The sequence below is a fragment of the Trachinotus anak genome, unplaced genomic scaffold (assembly GCF_046630095.1).
Source record: "Trachinotus anak isolate AG129_WGS33_773 ecotype Australia unplaced genomic scaffold, CSIRO_AGI_Tana_v1 ptg000011l, whole genome shotgun sequence".
Classification (NCBI taxonomy): Eukaryota; Metazoa; Chordata; class Actinopteri; order Carangiformes; family Carangidae; genus Trachinotus; species Trachinotus anak.
The window spans coordinates 27,168,321-27,194,168 of NW_027273862.1; the positions used below are offsets into that span (position 1 = coordinate 27,168,321).

A 25,848-nucleotide genomic window follows, 5' to 3' on the forward strand; every position below is an offset into this window, starting at 1 on the left:
TATACATAAATACAAAATCTGAGGTAGGGCCTCAAAGATTGATGACATTGAAAATAAATAGATGCATTTCACATATATATATATATATATATATATATATATATATATATATATATATATATCTTCTTTTTTTTTTTTTTTTTTTTTTTACATCTCACACATATTTTAAAACATATTTGTTATATATCTACTCTCTATTTTCAAATCAAAAGATGTCATGGGCTGTTGGAGGCACATATCTATATCCATAGGCAGCAGTACCTCACATAGAACACACAGAAATATATGACATTACTCAAGTAATTAGAAATTTAACCTATGCATTCATAGGTCACACAATAAAGTGCCCAAAAGACACAACAGACGTAACAATAGGAATACTGGTACCATATGAGACAGACGATAAGCTATTCTGTGGTGTTATTTTTGAAATACATACAATATTCTACCATTAGAGGACATCTATAAGGCCAATGGTTACCTGAAAATGTTTTGTAACGTATTGGCAAACATCGAGGAACACTACATGGGATATGAATGGCAGTATCTCAACCTCCTATACGCAGATGACACATTCCTTTTTTCTTCTAAAGTTTGTTTTCTGTTTACACTAAAACCCTAGTTAAAGTTTTCTTTCTTTGGTTACCTATACTGCCCAAAGTTGACTTGCAGGCAAAGCGAATCGACAGTTACTTTTTTTTTTGTTTTCTTCTTCTTTCCTCTGTAAGAAGGACAACAGCAACCCTCTGTTTCGTCACATTATGTAGAACATAAAGCTCCCTAAAGTAAACATGCATGGACTTATACTATTAAGAGGAAAGGACAAGGTTTACTATACATGGACATTGAGTTACAGCAACACAAACTGCACATGCAAGCTCTTCAGTGTTATATTTTATGAAGCAATGTGGTTTTAACTGAACCCTAATTTGATCTTTTTTTCCTCAAACCAAAAGCAGACAAGCCCAGTAGAAATGGAAACACAGGGACACAAAACTTATAGCTATTTAGTTGTAGCCCTGAAGGAAATCATTAAAATCAATCTCAGGGCATAAAAGGATTTCTATCATTCAAGTCTTACTACAAACAGTTAAGGTTCCACAACATCCAACACATGATTTAAAATGCCAAACTGCTCCTTTGGCCAACACTGCTCTTAAATGAGCGGTTGCCATGGGATTGCATCTTTTGAAGCTTATCAGTGTTAAAAGTTTGTTTTACCCAGCTCAAGTTCACAGATGTTGGTCTAAGATCCTCACATCCATCAGAAACGATAAAGAGGCGCATCAGGCCGAGGCATCCTGGGAAAAAAAACAAGTCCTGTAAAATCTCCTCTGCTTCTTTCAGCAATCTACTCTGAGACTGGCCATGCAAACATCTGACTGACGGTTAACGTGGAGTTCGGTAAAACTAATACAGAGACAACACACACACACAAGCATACACAGACATACATCTTTAAATCACATTTGAACAAATAGAGCTAAATGCACTAAGTCTAAACAAAAGCAACACTGTGGAGCAAGCAAGCTATTTAATAACAGGGCATTTGTGCTCATTAATTGATTATGTTTTGTTTTCAAACCTTAAAACCTCTAAAATTGTACCTGTGTTATTTTCATGTCAAGATTATGAAAGGTCATGGCTTAGAGAAATTGTTAGGGAGACCCTTAAACTCTGAGCAAATGTTATTGCATCCATACCTGCAGCCTCCATTAAAAACACTCAACAGTTTAAACGCCTGTTGTGTTAAAAGCATAATACTGCCAATCAGGATTTGAAAATGCACATCCAACTGACCAAAGCTTGGAAAGGACTAATGCATCTGAGTGGAAATATGGCATTACTTTGAAGGTGATTGGCTGACAGCCCTCAGAGTAGAGGCTGGCTGCCTGTCATGTCACATTGAAAAAGGCTGCAAACCCAGTCTCAGATTAGTCTTCCGCCCTCAAGAAACACGCTTACAGTAACTGATGTGCTGATGTTGTATTAACAGCACGACTTAAAGGGAAATGTTCTATAGTACAGACTGTAGTATAGTATTGACTGATTCTGAAGGATCACAGTGTGAGCAAGGCAACCAGAAAGTTGCTGACAGCCTTTCATTTTCTGGAAGAAAAAGAAACTGGTCAGTGGTCAAGAAGCCATTTAAATTTCTAGCTGATTACAAGGCGTTCTAAATTAGCTTTTTTTTTAAATTATCTCAACTGATTATAGTTTTTGATATAACTATATTACAAATGTAATGGAAAACAGGACACTTAATTTAGCACTGCCACAGTTGGTTAAAACAGGTTAATTCACTCATACATTCTGTATAATAACTGCAAGGCGCATTTAAGCAGCAGTAAGCAAAACTTAAAAGTGTTGCTGCATTGAGGTCATCAGGAAGTAGTGTTTTGATTCTGATCTCCTGTAACACACTTCCCCACTGCTTCCATTATAATTTAGCATTAGGATGGCTCTACTCTCTGTTTCCTATGTACTGAATGCAGTTGTTCCTACAACTACCGGAGTAGTCTGATGGAATCAAGTATACCTGAGACCCTGTTTTCATGAGGACACACAGAGAAGCAAAGAGGCATAAGTCTGAAATGGCAAAGAGGTCTCCGGAGCTCTACCACAAACATCAAGAGACAAAGTACACTTCCAGGAAAGGAGGCGGCCATTTTCTAGTCTAATCTTCATCTACTCACACATAGCAGCTGCTCCTAATATTGTGGGAACGCAACAACACACACACTTACTACTTGAAGATAGATTTTTTTTTTGTACAGGTGTACACTTTGTACAAGATATTACACAGCTAGCAAGAGAAACATGGGGTTAAGAGAGACATAGAGAACGCACACATACACTCTGTCAATATCTGTCTTACTAGCTCGCTCCTCTGCTGGAGGCTATACATACATATATATATGTATATATATATATATATATATATATACATATATATGTAGTAAAAATGATTTCCACAGATGGTGAGACAATTTCACAACACATACAGTGATGAATACACCATCTAAAATATATCCACAGAGCAACTATCAGGTCAGGTTTCCAAGACTTAAAAAGGTCATCTACTAAAGGAAGGACAGGCTACCCTAGTGGTTTCCTACATTAGGAATGAGCTACTTTATATTCTATGATAATACAGCAGGATTACGACTTATTAAATACAGAAAGAGAGAGGGTATCACAAATGGTCCCTCGGGTTCAGAGAGAAAAATAGACCCAAGCCTCTATCATACTGCAGAGTCATCCAAGGCCAAAGTGTATGTACTGAAAGTGGTAATCAGGACGCATTTGCTACTCTACTGGGATGTAGGAGGCACAAATTGCAGATCTTGTAATCTATTTTTGACAAACCAAGAGCGACTGAGCTGTAGCAAGTGTGGATATACATATGTACTACTGGAGAGGAACAAAATGTGATAACAGTGCATATAATGTTTTTTTTCCCGTTTTTTTTTCCAAGGCAGTTGATATTAGTCATATTGCCAATGGAATTTTATACACAGATGGAAGAAAACACAGATCCCCGCCGAGCTCGTTCAGCCGTTGTTTCTCTGTCGCTCAATTTTCTTTTTGTTTTCCTGTGTCTGCTTTCAGCAAAATGATTCATTATCTCTACACAAAAGTATGATGGCACGCACACACACACACACACGCACACACATACACACACATACACACACACAAACACACATGCACACACGACTCCATAGGGAGTAGCCATGGTGAGTCTAATATTGCAAGTGCAGTCTGAGCTGTGTCATTTTATGGCACAATTTTTCTCTTGGAATAAAGATCCCTGGGAAGGGCTCTGGAGTAATCAGTGGTCATGTGTGGGAGGCAATGATAGCCCATTAATTGAGTACGAAGCAGCAGCGGAGGAGTAGACTCCACCTGGGCAGCCACTCCTCCCTGAGAGAAGAGAGGGAGGGGTGGAGAGAAAGAAGAGGAAAGGGAGCCTGTTTCCACAGCCACAATACAGGAACGGAAAACAGGAAGCAGAGAGGGTGAAGTATGGGCGGGAGAAAGAGAGAGAAGAGGAGAGGGAAGAAGAGACATTGCCCCTCCTCTCCTGGTGGAAGTGGCGGGTGCTGTGCTGGCGGGACGGCTGCTACTGATAGGAGCCCAGCTGGAAGTCCTTTGGGGGCAGCTTGAGGCCCAGGGAGCTGGTCCCCAGAGGGTCGATCATGTTCTTGTAGCGTTCTCCACGGTGCTTCATCAGGAAGGGACCCCAGTCGGGCTGAGGGGAGCAGACCAGCTTCAGACGCTGCAGAGAGGAGAGGTGACACACAGCAGGTTTACACAGGCAGAGCAGATACATCACGACATTTCTGTAGTGACAGATAGGGCACAGACGGAGCTCAGTTGTTAAATCCTGTGTGTGTGGAATTTTTAGTGTTGTGCATCGCCGTCTGCCACCGTGTCTGTCTTCACACTAACACAGGGACTCATTAAAGCCGAACAGTTGAAGAACTCAACTGAGCCTCCTGGCAAATACTGGACGTTCAAGTATTCCTTTGATTTCTGATTTAACGGACTGGCCTCAAATATCCATTAATTGTAGGGTTGACGGTTTGATTCCTGGCATCTTCTGCCCACACTTGAGCAAAACTCTGACAACCCCAGCTGTTCCCATCAGCAATGTCACAACACTGGTGTAAATTACTTGTGTGGAGGAATGTAAAGTCATGGATACCTGTGCCATATAAATGCAGTAATGTACCATTTATATAAAACTGTACATTACCTTTTTTCCCTGTCATTGTTAAGCTTGTTCCTCGTTGTGGGTAATGTCTACTCTTGTGACCCTTAGATGATGTTCAGACCAATTGAATGTCGTGTACTATGTATTTTCCAAAAATCAATAAATAACCTCTATTTAAAGTTATTGCTTTGTGTGAAGGGTGAGGTTGTTTTCCAGTCATACCACACAACATCTCCTGTACGTGAAAGTAAACATGCTGATAATTATTCACTTATCACAGACAGGCAAAGAAAATGAATTAAAATGTGAAGTTGGAGGAAAGTCTGTGATTGAGGCTGTCCTCAGAGCCGCTGAGGGAACAGAGATATCAGGACAGCGAGCCACAGTCATCATCATCCATTAATCTGAGTACAGTATTTAAAAGAGACCCATCAGCCTCGCAGAGAAATATCCAAATTAATACTCACCCAGCAGCCTGCCTCTCCCTGCTAATGAGCGAATGATGAGACTATTGATTTCTCCGACAGAGTGTGTGTGTGTGTGTGCATGCATAGGAGACAAAAACAAAACATACGTGCTGCTGTCTCGTCACGGCTTCATCTCAATTATTACCTCGATTATGGTGCCGGGGGCGAGGTGCATCTTAATGACGAACATGATGGGGATCCAGATGACGGAGCAGATTACCATGAGCCAGCCCAGAATCATGGACCAGGTGGGGTAGGTGTAGTCTTCATACGTCATCACCTTCCACTGGTACAGACTCAGTCCCAGGATGCCCTGCACAAACCAGGGAATCCAAGAAATGCACTTTAAATGAGATGCCTACTGCCACAGTGTCCATGAGCAAATCACTTCTGCTTCTGTTTACTGGCCTGCACCACACGTACAAAAAAAAAACTGACTGTTTGTTTGCAGATTTTCCCAGAAAATAAATTTTTAAAAGCAGCACATTTATCACTTTCAAAATGTGCTTCCTGCTGCGAGAGGACACTCACTGCAGTTTATAGAGTCAACAGACAACCTGTGTAGCTAAAGAGCAAAATCTGAGCATGTTGGGTTGTATGTTTACAACATAACCTGCAAATCTACAGCAGATTTTTATAGGAGTAGCTTTTTCTCTGTGATGAAAACATTTTCAAAGAGGTCAAAACACTTGCAGTATACAGAAGAACTTGTAAACTGCTTGTGGCCTTCATCAGGGTCATCAAGTCGAAACGCGTCGGTCTAATAATAAAGTTTTTCTGTATACTGCCCGAAATCTTTACTTTGCTTCTACAGGAAAAGATTTTGAATAAAATAGTAAAGTAACTGAAAACATTTGCAGCTATTCTGGGAGTTCCTTCCCACAAAAACATCATGTGAGAAGAATGCAGAGAATAACCGCAATGACGCCGAGCTTTATATGTCACTTTTTAAATTTTACAGACAGGCTTTTCTAATTAGCATACAAGTCTGAGAGTTGTGTTGAAAAATCATGCACCTCATACTATAAGTATATCTACATTTGGCATTTTTTCTTTTTATTCCTACAGATAAAAATGTGAGTTAAAAAACAATTCAGGTATCAGCTCTGGGTAACAACAGATGCTCACAATCTGAGTTTTGTTTTTTGTTTGTTTTTGGCATTTTATTCAAATGCTTTTATGAAGGGCTAGCTCAAAAAATTGTGAAGGTTATCCCTGTGCTGTATAATACTTACAGGCATTGTAGTAGATACTGTAGGTATTGGACACAAAGTTAAATTTCGCTAGAGAACAAATAACGACAGAAAAATCCACAACTCTTAAAGGACACAAATCACTCTACAGTTCATCCAAAGCTAGAGTGTGTGTGAATAATTACTTCATAAGTGATTTAATACTAAGTCAATTAATTACTGAATGATTTGTTTTCTGCATCCTTCAGATTCAAATCCTCATCCATATCAATAAAAATAACTATCTATCTATCTATACACACACACACACATATATATATATATATATATATATATATATATATATATATATATATACTGTATATATACTGTGGAATGATTTTCGGCTCTGAACAAGGAGCAGTTCCCAACCTTTTCCAATTCATAGCCCACCCTGTAACAACATGGAGGCCAAATAATGTGTTTTCAGAGAACTTGTTATTTTAACGATAACACTAGAACATTCAGGATTGAACTGAAAGCATGATTCACCATCTTTCCTTTACATTTTTTTTCCTGTTGATAACCACCAATCCAATTTCATACTCATGGATGTAATCTTTAAGTGTGCAATCAGACTGAGATAGCAAGTATATGATGTGGTCCGGAATCAAAGTTGCCTTAACACAGTGATAGGCTATGAGAAAAAAATTAAACTTAAAAATATGTTTGAAGGCCATTTCATTTTAAAACATTATTTATGTTTTTGGTTTTGGTTTTTTTTTATTACATATTTTCAACAAAATTACTTGCAATACCTCTGGGTCCCACCAGTGGGCCTCAGGCCACAAGTTGGGACCCACTGCTCTAAAGCAGTTTTTTTTTTTCCCAGTGAACTGCTCTGATCTCAGGACACACAGCTGAAGCTGGTGCACTATCGTTTATAAAGAAGAGGCTGGATAATGAAAATGAGACCCTCCTTTTTTTTACCATGTCAGTACAAAAAAAAAAAAAAAAAGAGCAGGAAAAAAATTCTGTTTTCTATCTTCATAGAAATTTGGGTGAGACTGACTAGAATAAGAAGTAGAAAAGGCAAACAAACAGAAAATAGGAGGCAGGCAGAAATAGATTAGCCCGGGGTTGTGCATCAATGAGCTCCCGCAGGAAATCGGATCTCCCTCGAGAGCAGCGGGATGGCCAGCCAGCCTGAGTGCTGCTCCATTTGTCATCGTCACCTCTGCTTCGGAGCTACGGTGGTTTCCATTATAATTACTAACATTAACACTTGCCACTGTCCAACACTGAAATGCTGGTAAACACTGTGCATTGGAATTTACAGCTTCTGCTGCACAGCACGGGACAAATAAGTGGCCATGTTCCAGGAAATTATTTCTCCAGAAATGTGTGTGTTTGCAGCAGCTGAACTGACGTCACACTAACAGTTGTGAGATTGTTGTGAGACACAACACAAACAACTTGAGACTTGGTGACATGACAGGAATTGGAAGGAAGAAATAATTTTCTATTTCAGCGTAACAGGAGCAATTTCTCCCCTGTTCCTTTCCAATTGCAAATCAATGAACTTGAGAGGTGACAGTGAAAATGGAAGCATTTTAAGCTGCACATGTGTGTGTGTGCGTGTGTGCGTGTCAGAGAACGAGATGAGCAAAAACAAACATGCCGTCAGGATAGTTGGAGTCACAAAGGCCCAGCAGATTCTCCAGAATCGGTTTGGCTGGAAACCAATCATCATTTCAATGTCCTCACAAAACCTCTGCAGACCTGCAAAGAAAAACAGACACAAAGAAGAGAAATCAAATAAAAGTAGAGAAATGGGAGAAAGTCAGAAAGAGGAGACACAGACAGTGACCTGGGTTTAATAAGGTCCCCTCAAAAAAGAGATCAGCAAATTCAATCCATCCATGAGTATGTGTGTATGTGTGTGTATGTGTGTGTATGTGTGTGAGAGAGAGAGAGAGAGCATCAGTTTCTATCGTCGCTGAGAATAGGCGAGGGAGCAGATGGCTTCATTCCTCTGCCTTTATTGATGGATAACAGTGAGTGACATGAAGAGGCAGAGTCACAAAATCATTTCAATATGTCACCCTGTGCTGATGCTCTGACAAAGCTGAAGGAGAGCCGCTCGCTTTGCTCCTTGGTAACAGACTCCTGACACACACCTGAGATCTCTGCCTGTGTGTGAGACTTACACATCACGACAGAGACACCTAATGGTCACGGCTGGAATAACAGTTTGTACCCGGCAGAGGGAGAGAGGTGAGGAGGACGTATGGATGATCAGCCCCTTTTACACACAGACAAAGTTAAGTTGATGTGTGTTTAGGTGTTTCAAATATTTTTCTATTGAAGCAGTTGCAGCTGGTTTAAAGGTCCCACATCGCATAAAGGTAGATTTCCATGTGTTTTTTCATTATAAAGCAGGTCTAGGTTCTATATTAATACTGTGAAAGTATCAAAGCCTCAGTCCACAGAGAAATGCACACAGCCTGTATTCAGAAACTGAGCCTTAAAACCAGCCATCAGGACTTCTGGAACTTTGTGATGTCATAACAAAACAGTCCCCACTCTCAGCCATGCCTCAAGCCCCGCCCACCTGGACCCACCATCCAACCTTGCAGGATTTGGTTTCTATCAAAATATGCAAGAGAGCTGCAAATGGGAAGTGTAGCATCTGGTATTTTGACTTATGCAATGGATTAAAAGTGAGAATATATAAACCTTGACCTCCCTCACCTTGAATTGGAAAGAACAGAAAAGAAAACTCTGGAGCACATAAAGATAATTGCTTCTAATCTAAGAAAAGAATTTATCTTCAAAACAACAGAGCAGGTTGTTCTGGCAGGGAAACAAGTGACAGAGGTTATGATATCTGATATCTGGCAGAGGAGCTGATTTTAAGTAATATTTTTTTTACCTTGAAAACAACAGAGTCTAAGAATGGAGATGTAAGGACAGTCCAGTCAGTTCAGTGCCTTAGCAAGAAATGTTAACAAAAGCTAACCACATTACCATCAGTTTCTTAAGTATAAAAGCTGCACAGCCTTCGTCCCTGCTGTCTCAAATCTCTCTATAAAAATAAAGTGGTCTGGACCTGTTTCCTCCAACTGCAAAAATCAAAACTATATTGTCCTTTCAAGATCTCAAAAAAAAAAATCAACCATGTTTTTGTCTCCTCCCATCTTGATTACTGCAATTCACTACCCTGAATTGCACCTCTCTCAGCTCCAGTTGGACTGTTAACAAATACACAGCATAGGTCACACATCACACCGGTGCTGGCCAATCTACAAGGGTTAGCCACAGAGCGCCGAATTGATTTTAAAATTATTTTAATTACCTATAAAGCACTACCCAGGCTGGCCCCAGTGTATATTTCCTGTATATTTACTGTGTCCATTGACCTTGGTGAGATCACTGAGGTCTACTGACCAGCGCCTTCTTGCTGTCCTGAGATCTGTACTTAAAACCAAAGACCGTGCCTTTGCAGGTCTTCGTCTTCCCTTAGTTATAAAAAATACTGACGCAGACGACAGTTTTAAGGAGCTGTTAAAAACTCACCTGTTTTATATGAACTTCAGTGCACTGTATGGTGTAATGTTTGATTGCACTCTGTGCAATTTTTATTGTTTTCATTGTTTTTATATTGTCATTTCCTGTTGTATTTTCGTAAACATTTCCTCTGTGCAGCTCTTTGTAACCCAGGTTCTGAAAGGTGCTTTATAAAAAAAAGTTTACTTGCAATGTTTTGTTTCTGCAATTGCTGCACAGCAAATTTGTTTTGGGATAATAACAGAGTTGATATTTCCTGGGGTGCACACAGGAAGGCCAGAATATCAGGTTTGCACACAATATATCCCAATAAATAAGAAGACTGTGACATTTACTGAGCACACGCTCGTGCCCCTCAGAGAAATAAAAGAGCAACTTAACACCCCCTGACAGTCTTGTGTTTGCTGACCTCCGGTGGTTTAGCCCCTCGCTTGTTACAGTGATGTCGAGGTGTACTCCTGGACGCTGTGACATCACTGCAGGATGTGGTTACGGGTACAAGAGAGCACACTTCTGATTACACCCAGCAGAGAAGGCTTGAACGTTTCAACCAGAGAAGGAAATGAAACTGATGTTAAGTTGCTCTGTTAGCTTTTTTGATTTTAGTGACCTCATGACCCTCCCTCTAATGTCGCTCTCAGGACTCCCGCAAGAACATGAGTGGAAGAATTGCAAGAACAATACTGTGGGATGTAACTAACATTGTAGCCTCTAGTGTGCCTCTCACATGGCTTCAGAAGTCTTGTCGGTCAAAGGTCATGAGATAAAACAGGATCAGCTGTACTCACCGTAGAGGTAGGAAATCCCCACCAGCTCGAAGATGGCGATGATGACCAAAGAGTAGGAGGCTGCAAATGTGTCCACCAGCTGCAGCATGTACATCCCACTCTGTCACGAGCACACACACACACACACAAACAAAATATTAAAAAATTATTCAATGCATCATCTTACAATAACACCCCGCTTCCTAATTTCTTTCTACCTCTGACTTGTCCGTGTTCATATCTTTCACACTGGCTTGTACCGGATCATAAGAAATGACATGGATGAATCCTACTTTAGGCTGGATTTTGCCCTCTGAAGCTGTCTGGGGGGATTGTAATAAGACTCAGCCTTTCTTGTTCCACTCACTGAGTCTGTCCTCTGAAGGCTGCGACTTCACTTTACATGCAGAAATCTGTCGGCTTATTCAAAGAAAGAATCGCAGGGCGTGGGGAGAATTCTCAAGTGTCCCCCGCGGTGCAACATCAGTGTGTGTACATACAGTAGATGTGTGTTTCCGTGCCTGTGTCGTACCTCTGTGATCATGGGGAATCCCAGGATGAAGAAGCAGACACAGCAGACCAGGGTGAAGAGCGGTTTGTGTTTTCTTAAGTATTTGGGGTACTCATCGGACACAGAGGTTACGATGGTCTCAATGGTGGCAAACTGGGGTAGAGGTGAGTGGGAGGAAAAAGAGAGTGAAAAGAGAGTGGAGAGAAATGTGAAGAGAGGGGAGGGAAAAGTCAATTTCTTTCCTTTTTAATCACATGTATGATGAAAGATGTTTAATCAACACAAAAAACATTCATGATTTTGTCTGAAAAATACCAAGAATTTAATAGATGTTATTCTAAATTTAGGGTTTCCAAAAAATAATGTTAAATCCAGTTACAGGTTAACTCTAGCAGCAGATCCTGATCCTGATTGGCTGTCTCCACTACAGAATTAGAGAAAATTGTCCAATCAGGCCAGTTTGCTGCAGCGTTTCCACTCGAAAGCCTCCAGTCAGCAGGTTTACCTGATTTGAATCAGAGCAGCTGCTGCTGTCAGCACTTCAGCATCCAGTGTTGTGTGGCATTTGTCCTCAATTCATCCAATAAACACATTTTAACGTGATTATTTATTCACTTCCAGAACAAATAAAGAACATGTTTTTTGATGCTGACCAAGAGAAGATTTGAAAACAAAGCAGTCAGGAGAATTGAGATGACAGTGGAGAGACCTGACAGGTGGGGTCTGTCTGGAGTTTAACAAAAGTAACATGATGGTAAGAGGGGCTGAGAGCCCAAAGGACAGCAGCGGATGAATATACAAACAGACAAATTCAGGGAGGTCGGTACAGTGTGTGTGTGTGTGTGTGTGTGTGTGTGTGTGTGTGTGTGAGACAGAAACCCACTGGCACCAAGTTATCTGCCACTTCTCCACTCTTCTGCTTCCTGCTGAGCCCCCAAAACTAATTTCCCGTCAACATCCCAAGCCTATTACCGCCGAGCTGCTCTCTACAACAAAGCCACCAGCCCGCTGCTCTGAGCTGCCGCCGCCAAGGCAAAGTAACATCATCATTTACTGTTACTGTTGACTTGTGTCTTAATGCGCCACTGTGCCCTCTGCTCGGCGCAGGATCACCACGGTGCACTTGGAGGAGTTGGTGTTTTATATGGAATTGTTTGCGGAGGATTGTATGTGGAGGCGCTCTGGATGTTAAAAACATCTCGGGGACTGACGTGTTTGTTCACTTAAGTTACATCAGGAAAGAGTCAGAGCAGCAGCTGTCACAATTACAGTTTTACACCTGAGTGCTGTGATGGTGCATGGCTTGTACTGAAAAGGAGGCCCTTTAAAGCTGCATTAGCTGAGTTTTTTTGGCAGCAAAACAAGCTGAAAAAATAAAGTTATGATGTTAAATATTTCTTATTTACACATTCAGCAGACGGAGCAACATTATCACTCATTTGGAGCTGTATTTGTGGCAACCAAACTATTCACTGTTATCATACTTATTTACTCATAAATCTCCAATTTGGTCTCCAGCAGCTCCTGAGGGAAATATCTGACTCTTTAGCTGCTAAATGCTCCACATTATTCATTAGCTAATTCTTAACTTTTCTCTGTTTACCATAATTAGAAGTGTGCAATGAATTTATCAGAGCTTTTGCAGTGAATACAACCTGCAATGCTTATGACAACAACATTGATGAGAGCAGCGTCTGCAGTTGGGTGATAATTAAATTCTCTGTGGGTTTGTCACAGTGAGCTAAACCTTTCACATTACACGTACACATTTAAGTCATTGTCAATAAAAAAAATATTGATTAGAGCAACTTTAACAGTGATGTAAATATATATTTAACTGGTAGAAAAAAAAGCATGAAAACTGTACTCCTTTATATTTCTGTGCAAAATATCATAATTTGAGCAACCTAATGAGAAGTGGCAGATGGTGTAACGTCACACTGAGCACAAACTGAAATTTACTATATTTTAAAAGGAATTCTGGGTTTCTCACCTTTAGTTTTGTTTTATGTCTCATTTCAGGAGCTTTAAAGAACAATTAAGACTCCAAACTACTTTACAATATACAGCTGTGATAGATTAATAAATTGATCAGTTGAAACATTTCCAAAATGTAAACTGTAAATGTTACAGTAGGAGACAAATTGATTGTGAGATGGAATATGAATTGCTGACACATAACTACATGGAATTATTAAAAGGTAAAATTTACAAGACTATTTTGTGTTTCCATTATATAATGTATTTATCAATAATATAAGGACAACAATAAGGTAGCAGATTTATTAATTGCTAAATGTAATAACTTTTCAAGCTCACTTTGAGTGAATGCATCAATGTATTGTTTAAATGCAAATGTAATCAATCAATTTACGACAGCTTTTTAGATTCATATATTTATTAATTGATTACAGTAAAACACTGTAAAAGTCTATAAATACTGTAGTGGCACACTCAAGCCTCCATACCTGCCTCTGGCCTCATAAACCTTTTCACTAATGATTAATCTCTACATTATTTTGTGATCGTTGCGTCTATAAAATGTCAGAAAATAGTGAGAAAAGTCTAAGGAGATGTTTTCAGAGCTGGAAGGCTGGAACCAATTTATTTAAGTGTACTTTAATTGTGCTTAAACTTAGAGTTACTTCAGTGTTGTTGTTCAAAATCTTCAAGGTCAACTTCATTCCACTCACTCCAATCACACAGACCTCCCTCTGCTCGAGTACCTGGAGAGTCGAACACTTCTGCTGAAATCAGTTGCAGCAGGTGGTGTTATTATGTTAATTGGGTCAATGTGTGCAGCGGTTCTACGAAGCTGGATGGTGCTACCAAGCTGAGTGTTTACTTTGGAGCAAACTAAAATCAAGAGACTCTTGTGTCTGACAGAAAGATTGATGTTGATGTTGTGAGCCAACAGAAATACAGACTGTTTGGTGTTGGAGTAACAACACAAACTGCTTTCTCACAAACCAGCATCCAAAAAATTCTGCCACTCAACTGATTTTTTTAGCCTCTGTCAGCTCATTGTTTGGGTTTTATGGTACATTTAAGTTTTTTCAGTCTTAGTGCTCTCATCATCCTCACTTCCCCCAGCTGTTTGTTGCAAAAATGCCCTGATAAAACCGGGTTAAGGAAGATGGAGACATACAGACTTCACTTTACTGCCAAGCCTTGAGCCTTGGAATTTACAGTAACCATTTGACAAAATGTTGTGACGATTTTCTGCCCCCAAGTGGCCAAAAAAAGGAAAGAGATTTGCTTTTTTCTCATGTCCAGCTATGGAGGAAAAAAAAACATAGAAATAATATTTTAATCTCACTACAGAGGTAGGTCTGGTAGGTGTTTAGCCTAGTTTAGAACAAAGACTGAAAGCTGGAGATACCTGCTAACATAGCTCCATGAAAAGTAATAAAATAAAGTAAAACAAAATACGCCTTCCAACAATTCCAACACCATGTTGTATGTTGTGTCTTGTTTGTTTAACATGTGTTGAAAGAAAATATTGTGGAGCAGTTAGCGTTAGCACTGGAGCTATGGCTTGAAAACCAGCTGACTCTTGGATGGATTCGTGGCTGAGATGGTAGCTAACAAGACACAACGTGAATAAAAACACTTTAGAGTTGTTGAAAGGATTTTTTTGTTCTTTTTAACAGAGAAGCCTCCAGTCTTTGAGCTAAGTTAGGCTGATCACTTCCTGGATTTTCGAATTTTAATCTGATTGAAATGAAACACAGGTGCGTTTACAATGATTTTGATTTTTTCTGTACAAGCTGAATTCCTTGTGGTTTTAAACCTTATAGAGGAGAAGCTGTGTAAATTATTCTTTTACTCTTGGAGATTTACCCTCATCTTTATTATAAGGACATATGTGGCACAAAAAAGTATAAAGACAACAATACACACACACACACACACACACACACACACACACACACACACACACACACACACACACACACACTAAAGACGTAGTAGTTACCATAGTATCGAGGCCAAGAGTCAGGAGCATGAGGAAGAAGATGATTGCCCAGAATGGAGACAGGGGAAGTCTGGTCAGGGCCTCTGGATACACCACGAACGCTATGCCTGGACCTGAAACACACACACAACCACACAGCCACACAGCCAGCCACACACACACACACACATACACACACACACACACACACACACACACACACACACACACACACACACACACACACACTTATATATAAATGAATACGCACACACACCGTTTCCACCTCAGGCAAAGAGATCAAACTTGTTCAGGTGTGTTTCAGGGAGCAGCGCCGGCCTGCTGCTCCTGCCTGCTGGTTTGGTGACTTACCTTCATCCGCCACCTTCTCTATCGGCACCTTCAGCTCATGTGCCATGAAGCCAATGACTGAGAAGATGACAAACCCAGCAAATATACTGGTGGCACTGTTTGTACATGTCACAATAATAGTGTCCCTGCAGGGGAGAAAAGAGGAAGAGACCAGGAAGGGGCTAAATAAGTGAACATCTCCTTTAGTTTCTGCAAGAGTGCTTTAATGTTTAAAACATTAAATAATTATTAAATGATATTATGCTCTTTTATTTAACACAGGAGGCCCTGACTTGTGTGCACACAGATAAGAGATACAACAGTGCCCTCTGGTGTTAGGAATAAAAACTGTCTGCTCTAAAAAGGCATTTACAGAAGGTGTTCACAAGGGGGCGCATTACTTCATGTTGTAAAATGATTCTCTTATTTTGTTGCTGCCTCAAAAACAGAGTTGAATTAGCACGTCTCAGACAGAGTCACCAAAAAATTTAAATATTATTTGTTTTAGTTTATGTTCATGTACAGTTGATGTACAGTATGAGGAATATGTGTGTGTTAATTTCATGGCTGCTATTCTGACAGTTTTTTTGTTGCTATACTTGTGTACTACTAAAATATCAATAAATATAAAGTCACAGAGGACAGTGTAGATTTCTAAGTTCAACATGTTCTGAAACAATGTTCAAAGTGACTGTGAATGTTTCAGATTTTTAAAAAATCTACTGTATGAGAAATGCACATTTTTCTACAAATCTTAACTGTGAAAGTGTTTGTGTGTTTACTCATACACCTCAGCTGTGTGTGTGTTTACGTGAGAAACTCAGTATTATCTGATCTGATCTGACAACATGGTTTCAGGACTTTAATCATGAAATCAACCAACACTTACAAAATGAGCACAAACTGCAGAATTTATGATCCACCCAGCTCATCAGTTCATCTTAAATTACAACAATGCTGTATATTCTTACACTCATGTTATGTTTTAGTCTTAAACCAGAGACACATAAAAATCTGAAATCAGATCACTCTTGTTTCAAAACAAAGGTCTTGAGTGTTACAGAGTCATTGATGACAGAAACAAGCTGATATTGAGCTGAGCTCTATATCTGCACATAAAGCCTGTTCAATGGCTCTAATGCCAGTGGGAGATAATAGAGAAACACTGAACTGCTGGCTGCAGAGCACCATTCATTATCCTCATACAGGTCTACAGTAGCATCATGAGTCTGTGGTGACAGTTTGAATTTGTCTGCCAGAAGCATAGTTTACCTTTTGTGTGTTTACCTGTAGCAGTTATTGTGGAACTTATTGTAAGAAGAGAGAGTGATGAGCCCTCCCCAGGCAGCCGACAGAGAGAAGAAGATCTGAGTGGCTGCGTCTTTCCACACCTGAGGGAGGGAGAGGAAGAGAGCTGCAGGTGAAGAGCAGGAAATGGGAAAAACTTACTTTACTCTTGATGGAATCATGTGAGCAAACATCAGGCACCTTAGCGTCATTGAGTTTCTCCCATTTTGGTGTGATGAAGTAAAGGATGCCGTCGCCGGCACCGGGGAGGGTCACTCCTCTGATCAGGAGGATGACCAGCACCACGTAGGGAAATGTGGCTGTGAAATAAACCACCTGAGCAGAGACGGGACGAGATGAGGCAACATGAGATGAAAACTAATATTTTAATAAAACAAAACTTGCTAAAAATTGTGTTTTTTGTCATTTTTAGCCAAAGACTCGCTACTTCCCTACACAATATCACCTTAAATATGAGTAAAATTTCTTCAGCAGTATGTTGTTAAGAGATTATTTCCTGTAGGTGTCAGCTCACTGAAGTAACCAGCAAGAACAGCCCAAATTTACATGATCCCTCTCACAACACCAGCATCTGATACAGCATCACTAATCAGACCTGAGGCTCAGGTGTGTTGCATTTCCCCCCAATGACCAGTAGAGGGCAACATGACACAAGAATATTATCTGAACTGTCTCTAACTCCTGGATGCACCCAGTTACAAAAAAAAAGTTCAAAAGCAAATTGTTCCTTCTACAGAGGATAATCATGAAACTGACATATGAAAGATGGCTGCTACATAAAGTGAGGTTCAGTTCCAGTGGCAGTAAATTTCTCACTTTTTCTCTGTATTTTTTTCCTTCCAACGTGGGAATAAAATGCTGCTCTCCAGCCTGTGTCTCTGGTGGTGTCAGACACTGTGGTTGTGCTAAGTCAAAGAACCCTGCCTATATATTTCTAAAAGACGTCTATAAACATTCATTTAAAGGTAACATTAAAGTGTAAGAATCATCTACCTTAGTTGCCTTTTCATTGAAATTAACTTTGTATATAAAGGCATAAATAATAATTGATATGTGGTGAAGTTTTCCACATAGATCCGATATATTTGAGTTTTTGGGTATTTTCTTATCTTGGATCTGGATGTGAACTTGAACGAGGTATAAGAACCCCATTCTAGACAGTTGTTTGTGAGGGCTGTTTGATTTAAACTTCAGTTCCTCCCTTGCTGAGGAACTGCAGATCTCACATCTTGTATGTCCCATATTCTGTCACTAGGTGGCGCTTTCATCACTGAGGGGAAAACTGAACACACCTCCAGCTTCCCCTCTGCAGCTGTGCCAGAGGTGCAAACAGCAGAGATCAGAGGATTCATTTATGGAGTGTTTGTGATGCGTTACCTTCCCTGATGACTTAATTCCTTTGGCTAAAGAAGCGTAGACGATGAGCCAGGCCAGGAGAAGACAGCCTGCCAGGGGCCAGCGAATGTCTCCTGGAAATTCAATCCCTTTAGAGATGTGCAACACATTGTACCTGCAGGTGTGATTCAAACAGAAAAACTCAGCCCGAAAACTACTGACACTGTAAACCTAAAACAAATTAAATATATATGTAAATCTGCATGCTGCAAATTCTCTTAGAAAGTCTTTTATGTATATTATCATCTCTAAATCTGCCAGTGCACTGAGATTATTTTGAAGTTTTTCTGACAAAAATCAATTGGATCCAATTAGTCAGGTCTCATCTTTCTTAATTCTAGTGCAGAGACTTATTCTGTCTTGTTTTAAGACACTGACACTCAGTTTGCATTTTGCACTGAGGTTGTAGTACTTTTCTTGGAAATTAAACTTTCACTTGTTTTAAGAAAAGAGAGAAGATATGGGAGATTTTTTGTCAGAAGAAACAGTTTTGGCAAACTCTGGCTTTGTGGGTTAAATTCACAGATTTAGTGCTCATCTTCTAAAACAAAAATGTAGAGACATGTGTCTGTGAAATTTGATCATTATAACCAACCGTGGTCTTAGTGTCTGTGAACCATTTACCACTGCAAGTTGATGCTGTTTTGACCTGGAAATTGCCTGATTTTTTTCTCTCATCTCATCATATTTCTAAAAACTAAGAAAATTAGACCATTAAACCAAACTGTACAGGCCAAATTTTAGTTTCTATTGAATTAAAATTCTACTTAATACTGCTGTTTGTCATCAGCCAGAAGGTTCACTCACTTGAAATACTCCTCACTGGGGCTGACGTAGGTCTTGTTGCCGTCCACAGTCATGTTTAACAGTTTGGTCAGGTTCCCCACAGCATTTGCGGACAGACAGAAACTGGAGTTCTTGATGGAGGTGATGTTTCTGTCCCGCAGGATGCACGTGTCTGTTCCAATCAGAAACCAACACATGTCAGCGGGGAGAGAGTGGCAGAGTGCAGCTGTGGCACAGACTTTACTGTCCACTCAGGTTTTCACACTGAAAGCAAAGCGGGAGTGAACAGATGGATCTGATTTATGGAGAGGAGGACTGACAGGAGGCTGCTGCAGCAGTGTGTGCAGCGTGGAGCCTCAGTGGGAGCCGTATTACACTTTGTTCTTCTAGATACACAACCAGATATGCATAACATAAATGATGCTCTGCCTCATTTCAGATGCTTAGATGCTTTAGAAACCCTGTTTTCCTTTTGACTGCACATTTTTTCATGCAGACAAATCAGGTAAAAATGTGCAGACAAAACAGCTTTTTACATGACGCACATTTGTTAAACTGTGAAAATGTTAATTCTGATTTGCATTCACAAAACTTTGTTCTAAATTCAAGACAAAACACTTCAATAAATCCATACTGAGAATAACATCTAACACAGAAATAACTTGATATACCAGACATTTCTGCAACTGTACAAAATAACACAAACGTTTGAATCTTGTCGGACAGGGCACAGAAACATGGCCTTTAAAATGACCTCATAGATAAACATATTTCTGAAATCGAAATGTAAGATTATAAGTTGCACAAAATAATTTTTTTGCAGAGCCTGTGCATAATATTGAAAAGGTCTTCACATAATTTTATCCCCACATATGTGCAAAACATATTTATATATTGCAGTTTGCATTGTTTTAATCTAATTCCTGTTCTGTTATTATTAATTTGAAATTGTAAGCAGATTTTCCTTATTGCTTAAATTGTTTTCCTCATTCATAAGATTTAGAGAGAGAGAGAGAGAGAGTGGCAGAGAGACGACAGTGTTGAGTGGGCCTATAGTTCGTGATGCAGCCAGCAGGGGTCAGTCCCGGGCTCACTGCAGCACTGCAGCAGCTCGGTCTGTACAGTAAATCTGTCAAGCAAGCAGTTTTTGTGCTGAATTCACAGAATCGCTAAAGGCGGAATTTTACGCAGAATGAGCGGGAGTTCGATGTTTATTCGACGCAAACCGACGTTACAGCGCTTCCTGCGTCATTTTCCCACAGCCACAACATGATTTTATCTCCAGTTTTATAAAGATCAGACCAAAACAGACTGCTCCAGCTGTGCACTGCAGCTTTACAGGATAATACACTGATATAATCTGTCATTATCGCGCAAAATAAGAATCGAAAATGTATCAAATGCGCGTCTGTGGGTGTAACCCTCCACACTGAGGCCCTGCTGACAAGCCACTGGCCCCTGTCATTAAAATGGAGCAAACAGATAAATGATGTGCTCTAAATTTAAAGTGTGTTTGAGGGTGAAAACACCGCAGAGATCACAGGTCAGGATTCATTATAGTGCAGGACACCTCAGCTGAGGGAGGCATGACGCATTGCGCATTGTGAAGAGAGAGGGGTGCTTTTGGTGTGTAACTGTGTGTGTGTGCGTGTGTGAGAGTGTGTGTGAAGGTGTGTGTCTTACCTAACAGCAGCATGTCTTTGTCCTTACATTCCACCGTGTTCCACTCATTCCTACAGTTAGCCCATGGCAGTGAGCCCTTCAACGAAGCGAACAGGTAGTACAGTGTCCAGCACATTATAATATTATAGTATATGGCTATCAAGACAGATATTATCAACATGGCAATCCCGCAACCTAAAATAAATAAATGAGACGAAATATATAAATTACTCTTAAGAAAAAGTAGAGAAGCTTTGATGAGAACAAATGAGTTTTATTTTTGAATTGTCCTTCGGTTGACTAGTTGTGGCAGTTTACCTTGTAGAGCTGGGATGCATTTCCACACTGACACAGGCCCCTGGCTGGCAAACTGGCCCAGGGAAACCTCCAGCAAAAAGATAGGGATCCCGGCAATGCCCAGCATTGTCAGGTAGGGGATCAAAAAAGCTCCTGCAAGAAATGAAAGAGCAGGCTACAGAGCGCAGCTTACACAGAGCCAGGAGAGCCTGGGAAAGAACCTGCTGGTGTTCAAACAACACACAGTCCGGATCCGTGCGCTATTAATGGATGAAAAAGATCAATTATCTGTGCATGGCTTAAAACATATGATAACAATAATAATAATAATAATAATAATAATAATAATAATAATAATAATAATAATAATAATAATAATAATAATACATTTTGACAGCTTTCTTAATGATTTAAATCACTTATTTTTGTGCAGTTTTCTTTCTATTATTTTTTCTGTCTTTTTTAATTTATTGTAATTTAAATTATTTTTGTTATTCTTTTAGTGGGCTGGTTAAAGGCCTACAATGATATCTGTGAGGCACATTATAAAAGACACGATAAGAATTCAAAGTCTGATTTATATGATTTTTTTAAAAACAGATTTTTCGTTTGTTTTGTGTCAGGAATGGAAAGCACTGGCCCTGGACTCTTACCTCCACCATTTTGGAAGGCAAGATAAGGGAACCTCCACACGTTCCCCAGTCCCACCGCATAGCCAACCATGGACAGAATAAAGTCCAGTTTATTGGACCAGTTTCCTCTGGCCTTATTCTCATCTCCCCCATCGTCATCATCGTCAGCCTGAGAGGAAAAAAACACTCATTCATTCATTCTCCAAAACGAGCCTTGTCACAATAGGCCGCAAATTCAATCATTTGAAAAATAACAGGCGGATAAAAAATATTTTTTAAAATTGCCAGTAACCTTCAGTCAACAACCACCATCAAAAGGCTCCTTTTAGAACAGCTTAAATACACAGGCATGGGTGTTTTTGAGCGCAGCCGTGAAGCTCAGTACATCTGGATCTCTCCTTCATGTTTGTTCTGCGGTCCAGAAGCTTTGGAGCATCAGAGTTGAGCAGCAGCTTTCCAGAGACAAGCCTGTGCAGGAGACCCATGCGCAACTGCGCTGACAGGCCTGTCATTGTCACCAAGCCGCCTGAATCTACAGCCAAGATCTGACGTGGAAGGATTCAAAAAACACATGAAAGGGCCACAAAGAAACCGGAAGCAAACACTGACAAAATAATTACAACTGCACAACGAGATCCGTGTTCATTCCTGCGAGAGACAGCGTGAGGACTCCGATAAATACACACCCTGCATGGCGTGCGTGCGTGTGTGTGTGTGTGTGTGTGTGTGTGTGTGTGTGACTGGAAGCTATCCGCAGTCCCATGTAATACAGTGCTGTCTATCAGCCAGATAACACCTGGGCTTCTGGGCCATACCAAGTGTTTTCTTCTGGGAGCGGCGGGAAACACCGAAAATACCGCGAGAGTAACATGTAATCATCTTCATCTTGAAGCTTGTGAGCAAAAATCAAACTGAACAAAAGACCGGAAACTGGTTTATTACATCGAAAAAGACAACGAGCCTCATTTTGGACCCGTTTCCATCTGACCCGGTCGTTCCTCACACTGGCTGACAAGCAGCCTGCCTCCGGTTTGCTTCCCCGGACTTTCAGCTGACATCAGCGGGTCTGGAAGTTTGGACGGCGCCTCAGATTGGTGCACAGGGACCAGGACTACAGGCTGCGCACAGCAGGGACGCCAAATAGCTCAGAGTCCACCCAGAATGGCCTACTGCTCATTACATGCAAGACTTCGGCCCTGGCACCATAAGTATCACTGTTTGCCCCATGTTTCTACACAATTTATCAACAAATGAATTCAGAAAAAAGAACCACAGTCACGTGGCTTTATGGAAACTTAAAAACTGCCTGAATGAGAGAGGGATCACAGGCCGCGGTGTTTTCAGATAGTTAAATACCAATTATCTCTACGCGTCCCCAGAGGAAGGGCCGGGCTCCGCTAGGGACTCTTCACGTCTGCTCCTTTCAGGCCACGATCCGAACCTAAGCCCCCAGCACCCACTCCACATTCAGGTCCGAAGTTATCGGACAGCAAATGAACATTTTTAAGCACATGTGTGCAGCCACAAACCCGCAGAACACCGCCTGGAAAACGAGCACATTACAGCTCAGCAGCAGCCCATCACACACCAGCAGCGCGGGTCTGCTGAAGCTCTGCATGGCGGCGGGAGCCCCCCAGGAGTGCGCACCTCCCCTGTTTGGAGACAGCAGGTTAATCCAGTCTGCTGTCTTATCAGCCACACACGGAAACATCCACACCGCGCCCGCTTCCAGACCGGCCGCTCTCCGCTGCGGGAACGGCTCATTCAGCTGACTTACCCCCGCCACGGCGCCGGGCTGAACAGACGTGTTCCCATCTGTCCCCAGTATGATGGTGGTCTGGCTCATAGCCGTCCAGTTGCCCGCGGTGTTGTTCTGCTCCGCAGTGGCCCGCAGCGGGTCGCCGTACTGGGCGGCCCCCCCGCGGGCCAAACCGGCAGAATCCTTCCTGAAGGCCGAGTTGACGGTGACGGATCCGGGGACCGCCGGTGGAGTGCTTTTAAACGTCCCATACGCTTTGTTGGCGTCCGGTTCTCCCGGTTTATTTTCCGTGGGACAAAAAGTTTTGCTCTCGTTGCACGGAGGCGGCGGTTGAGGCGCCGGGTGATGGTGAGGGGCGGGCGGCGGGCACGGGGCAGAGTTGTCCGGTTTGTTTGCTGTAAGTCCCGCAGCTCCGTCGGACTGCTGCGCCGGGATGTAGCCGGTAGGCGCGCTGGCGCTGGCCGGCTGTTTGGCCATGTCTCTCTGGTCAGAGAAATCCTGGAACATGGGAGAAACAAATCAGCAAGACAAAAGGCAGCAGGAAGACAAACACCGTGAGGCGGGGAGGCTGCTGCAGCCCATCTCTGCCCCGGGACTGAAAATACTCAATTCTCTTTCTGCAACGTTTTTCTGCAGCATGTTCTGGCTCTGGCTGCTCTATAGTTTCAGCTCACAGTCTACCGGGTGTGCTGGTGTGTGTTTGTGTGTGTGTGGGGAGGGGGTGTAAGAGGGAGGGGGGTTGCTTTGCTTCTCCAGTTCTCGCTTTCTGCAAGATTCTTTAATTTTACGCCCCATTTCCCCCTCATGTCATTCAGCCACACACATCCACTGATTTTTATGGGCAATAGACAAGCTGCTGCGGGTCTCTCGGTGGCTCCGCTCTCCCCGGCAGGCATGCAAGATCACCGGCGTTACAGCAGTGAGCGGACCCGGGGCGTCGGAATTACAAATGATTCCCTGAATTTTAGCTTTGAGGGGTCTGCAGAGCAACCAGAAAAAAACCCAGACTCTAAAAAGAAGAATGGGGGGTTAATAAAAAAAAACAAAACAAAACAGAAACAACAAAAAAAACTCTCTCTTGATTGATTAACGGTAAGAGCTGTTGTTAATTAGTGGGACTATAACTAAATAACTGCACCTGGCTGTTTTGCTTCTGTTTAAACAGAAAATGATAAATAAGAAAGTAGAAAATGAGGTAAAATGGATTAAAATCAAACTTTTTCACCCATTCAAACTTTTCAAAAGCCCAATTAAAGGCTTTTAGAGGAGAAAAAACAAGCTGGTTGGTGATGGGATGAATAAGTGAGGAAAGTTTTTTTAATGTGGAGACGCAGCTGCATTTCAGCACCATGGACAGAGCAACTAACCCAACGCACCGAACTGCTGTTAAAAAAGCTGAGAATAAGTTCCTAAAACAGATGAAACTGAAGGTGGAAAAGTAAAAAAAAAAGAGTTTTAGGACACTTACCATTTTCTGCGGAGCTCTGCTGGCAGGCTTGAAACCGCTGTACAGGGACGAGGAGAGCGCTGGGAGCGGACTGGCTGTAGCCGCGCAAAGCACCAAGTGCAAAGCTTTTCTACGGCTCCGTGGGAAAGACCGGAGTTTGCGTCAGCGCAGAGCAAGGTGCCCTTCCCGTGACATTTTCTTGATAATAGGAGTTTGATAAATCATTGGCCTTGGATTCGGATTTTTAAAGGGACAACCGTAGCCAAGACGACGGGGGTGCGTGTGTGCGTGTGTGCGTGAGTCGTGTGCGTTCTGATTACGCATGGTGCATGCGTGAGCGCTGGACGGACTCTTTCAGAGCTGATTAATACACTGGTCTCTGGGGATGTGTAGATGCTCACACACACACACACACACACACACACACACACACACACACACACACACACACACACACACACCACAGGTCGTTCGGGTTAAAGATTTCCGGGTTTGGGAGAGGGGCTAACTGCTGCACTGAGTGTAAATTACAGGTATTTGCACTGTGCTGAGTCGTGTTTCTCTGCTACAGTTACAATCACAGGAGCGGCTCCTGGGAGGGAGGCATCTGCTGTCCACAAGGTCCGTGGTCTTATAGCCTCGTAAAACTTTGCTCTTGTCCGTCATCAACATTTAGGCCTGACAAATTCAGAAACTACAAAAAAAGACAAAGTTAGTTTTAACAATGTCTGTTTAAATTATTATACATAAAAGGCAAGGCTGGCTTCATTTAGGCCATACGTATAGGCTACATAGACACACCAGGACTATACACACAATATGATTTTTAGGAAGTTGTAGAAGTAAAAGTGATTGTTAAAGACTTTGTGCTAAAAATGGTCTGAACTATAAATAGTTTTTCCACTTGGCGGGTTTTACGCACAGGATCTATGCGTCACCGACAGGAACAACGATCAAGTTTTTTTTTGAAGTGGGCGGGGTCTTTGTATGGCTACTCATTCGTTCAGGCCTTACGCAAGAAGGAGGCCTTTTTTCCTGAAATCACG

General features: G+C 41.5%; 1 protein-coding gene across 2 annotated transcripts; it reads right to left on the reverse strand.

Moving 5' to 3' along the window:
• Positions 1–3,649: 3,649 nt before the first annotated feature.
• slc6a5 (solute carrier family 6 member 5) lies at positions 3,650–24,951 on the reverse strand. 2 transcript variants are annotated; one of them, XM_071489984.1, is made up of 16 exons: positions 24,824–24,951; positions 23,374–23,853; positions 21,618–21,765; positions 20,986–21,117; positions 20,689–20,862; positions 19,027–19,177; positions 18,202–18,334; positions 17,005–17,139; positions 16,804–16,907; positions 15,538–15,662; positions 15,187–15,299; positions 11,229–11,360; positions 10,718–10,817; positions 8,041–8,141; positions 5,333–5,500; positions 3,650–4,282 (listed from the first exon to the last, which is right to left on the reverse strand). In XM_071489984.1, exons 1-16 carry the CDS (start codon positions 24,824–24,826, stop codon positions 4,127–4,129), a joined length of 2,355 nt encoding a protein of 784 aa, XP_071346085.1. In that variant the 5' UTR covers positions 24,827–24,951; the 3' UTR covers positions 3,650–4,126. The 2 variants fall into 2 exon arrangements, with proteins under 2 accessions (XP_071346085.1, XP_071346083.1); XM_071489982.1 differs by lacking the exon at positions 24,824–24,951 and having other exon boundaries at positions 3,975–4,282; positions 23,374–23,965.
• Between the last annotated feature and the right edge of the window lie 897 nt (positions 24,952–25,848).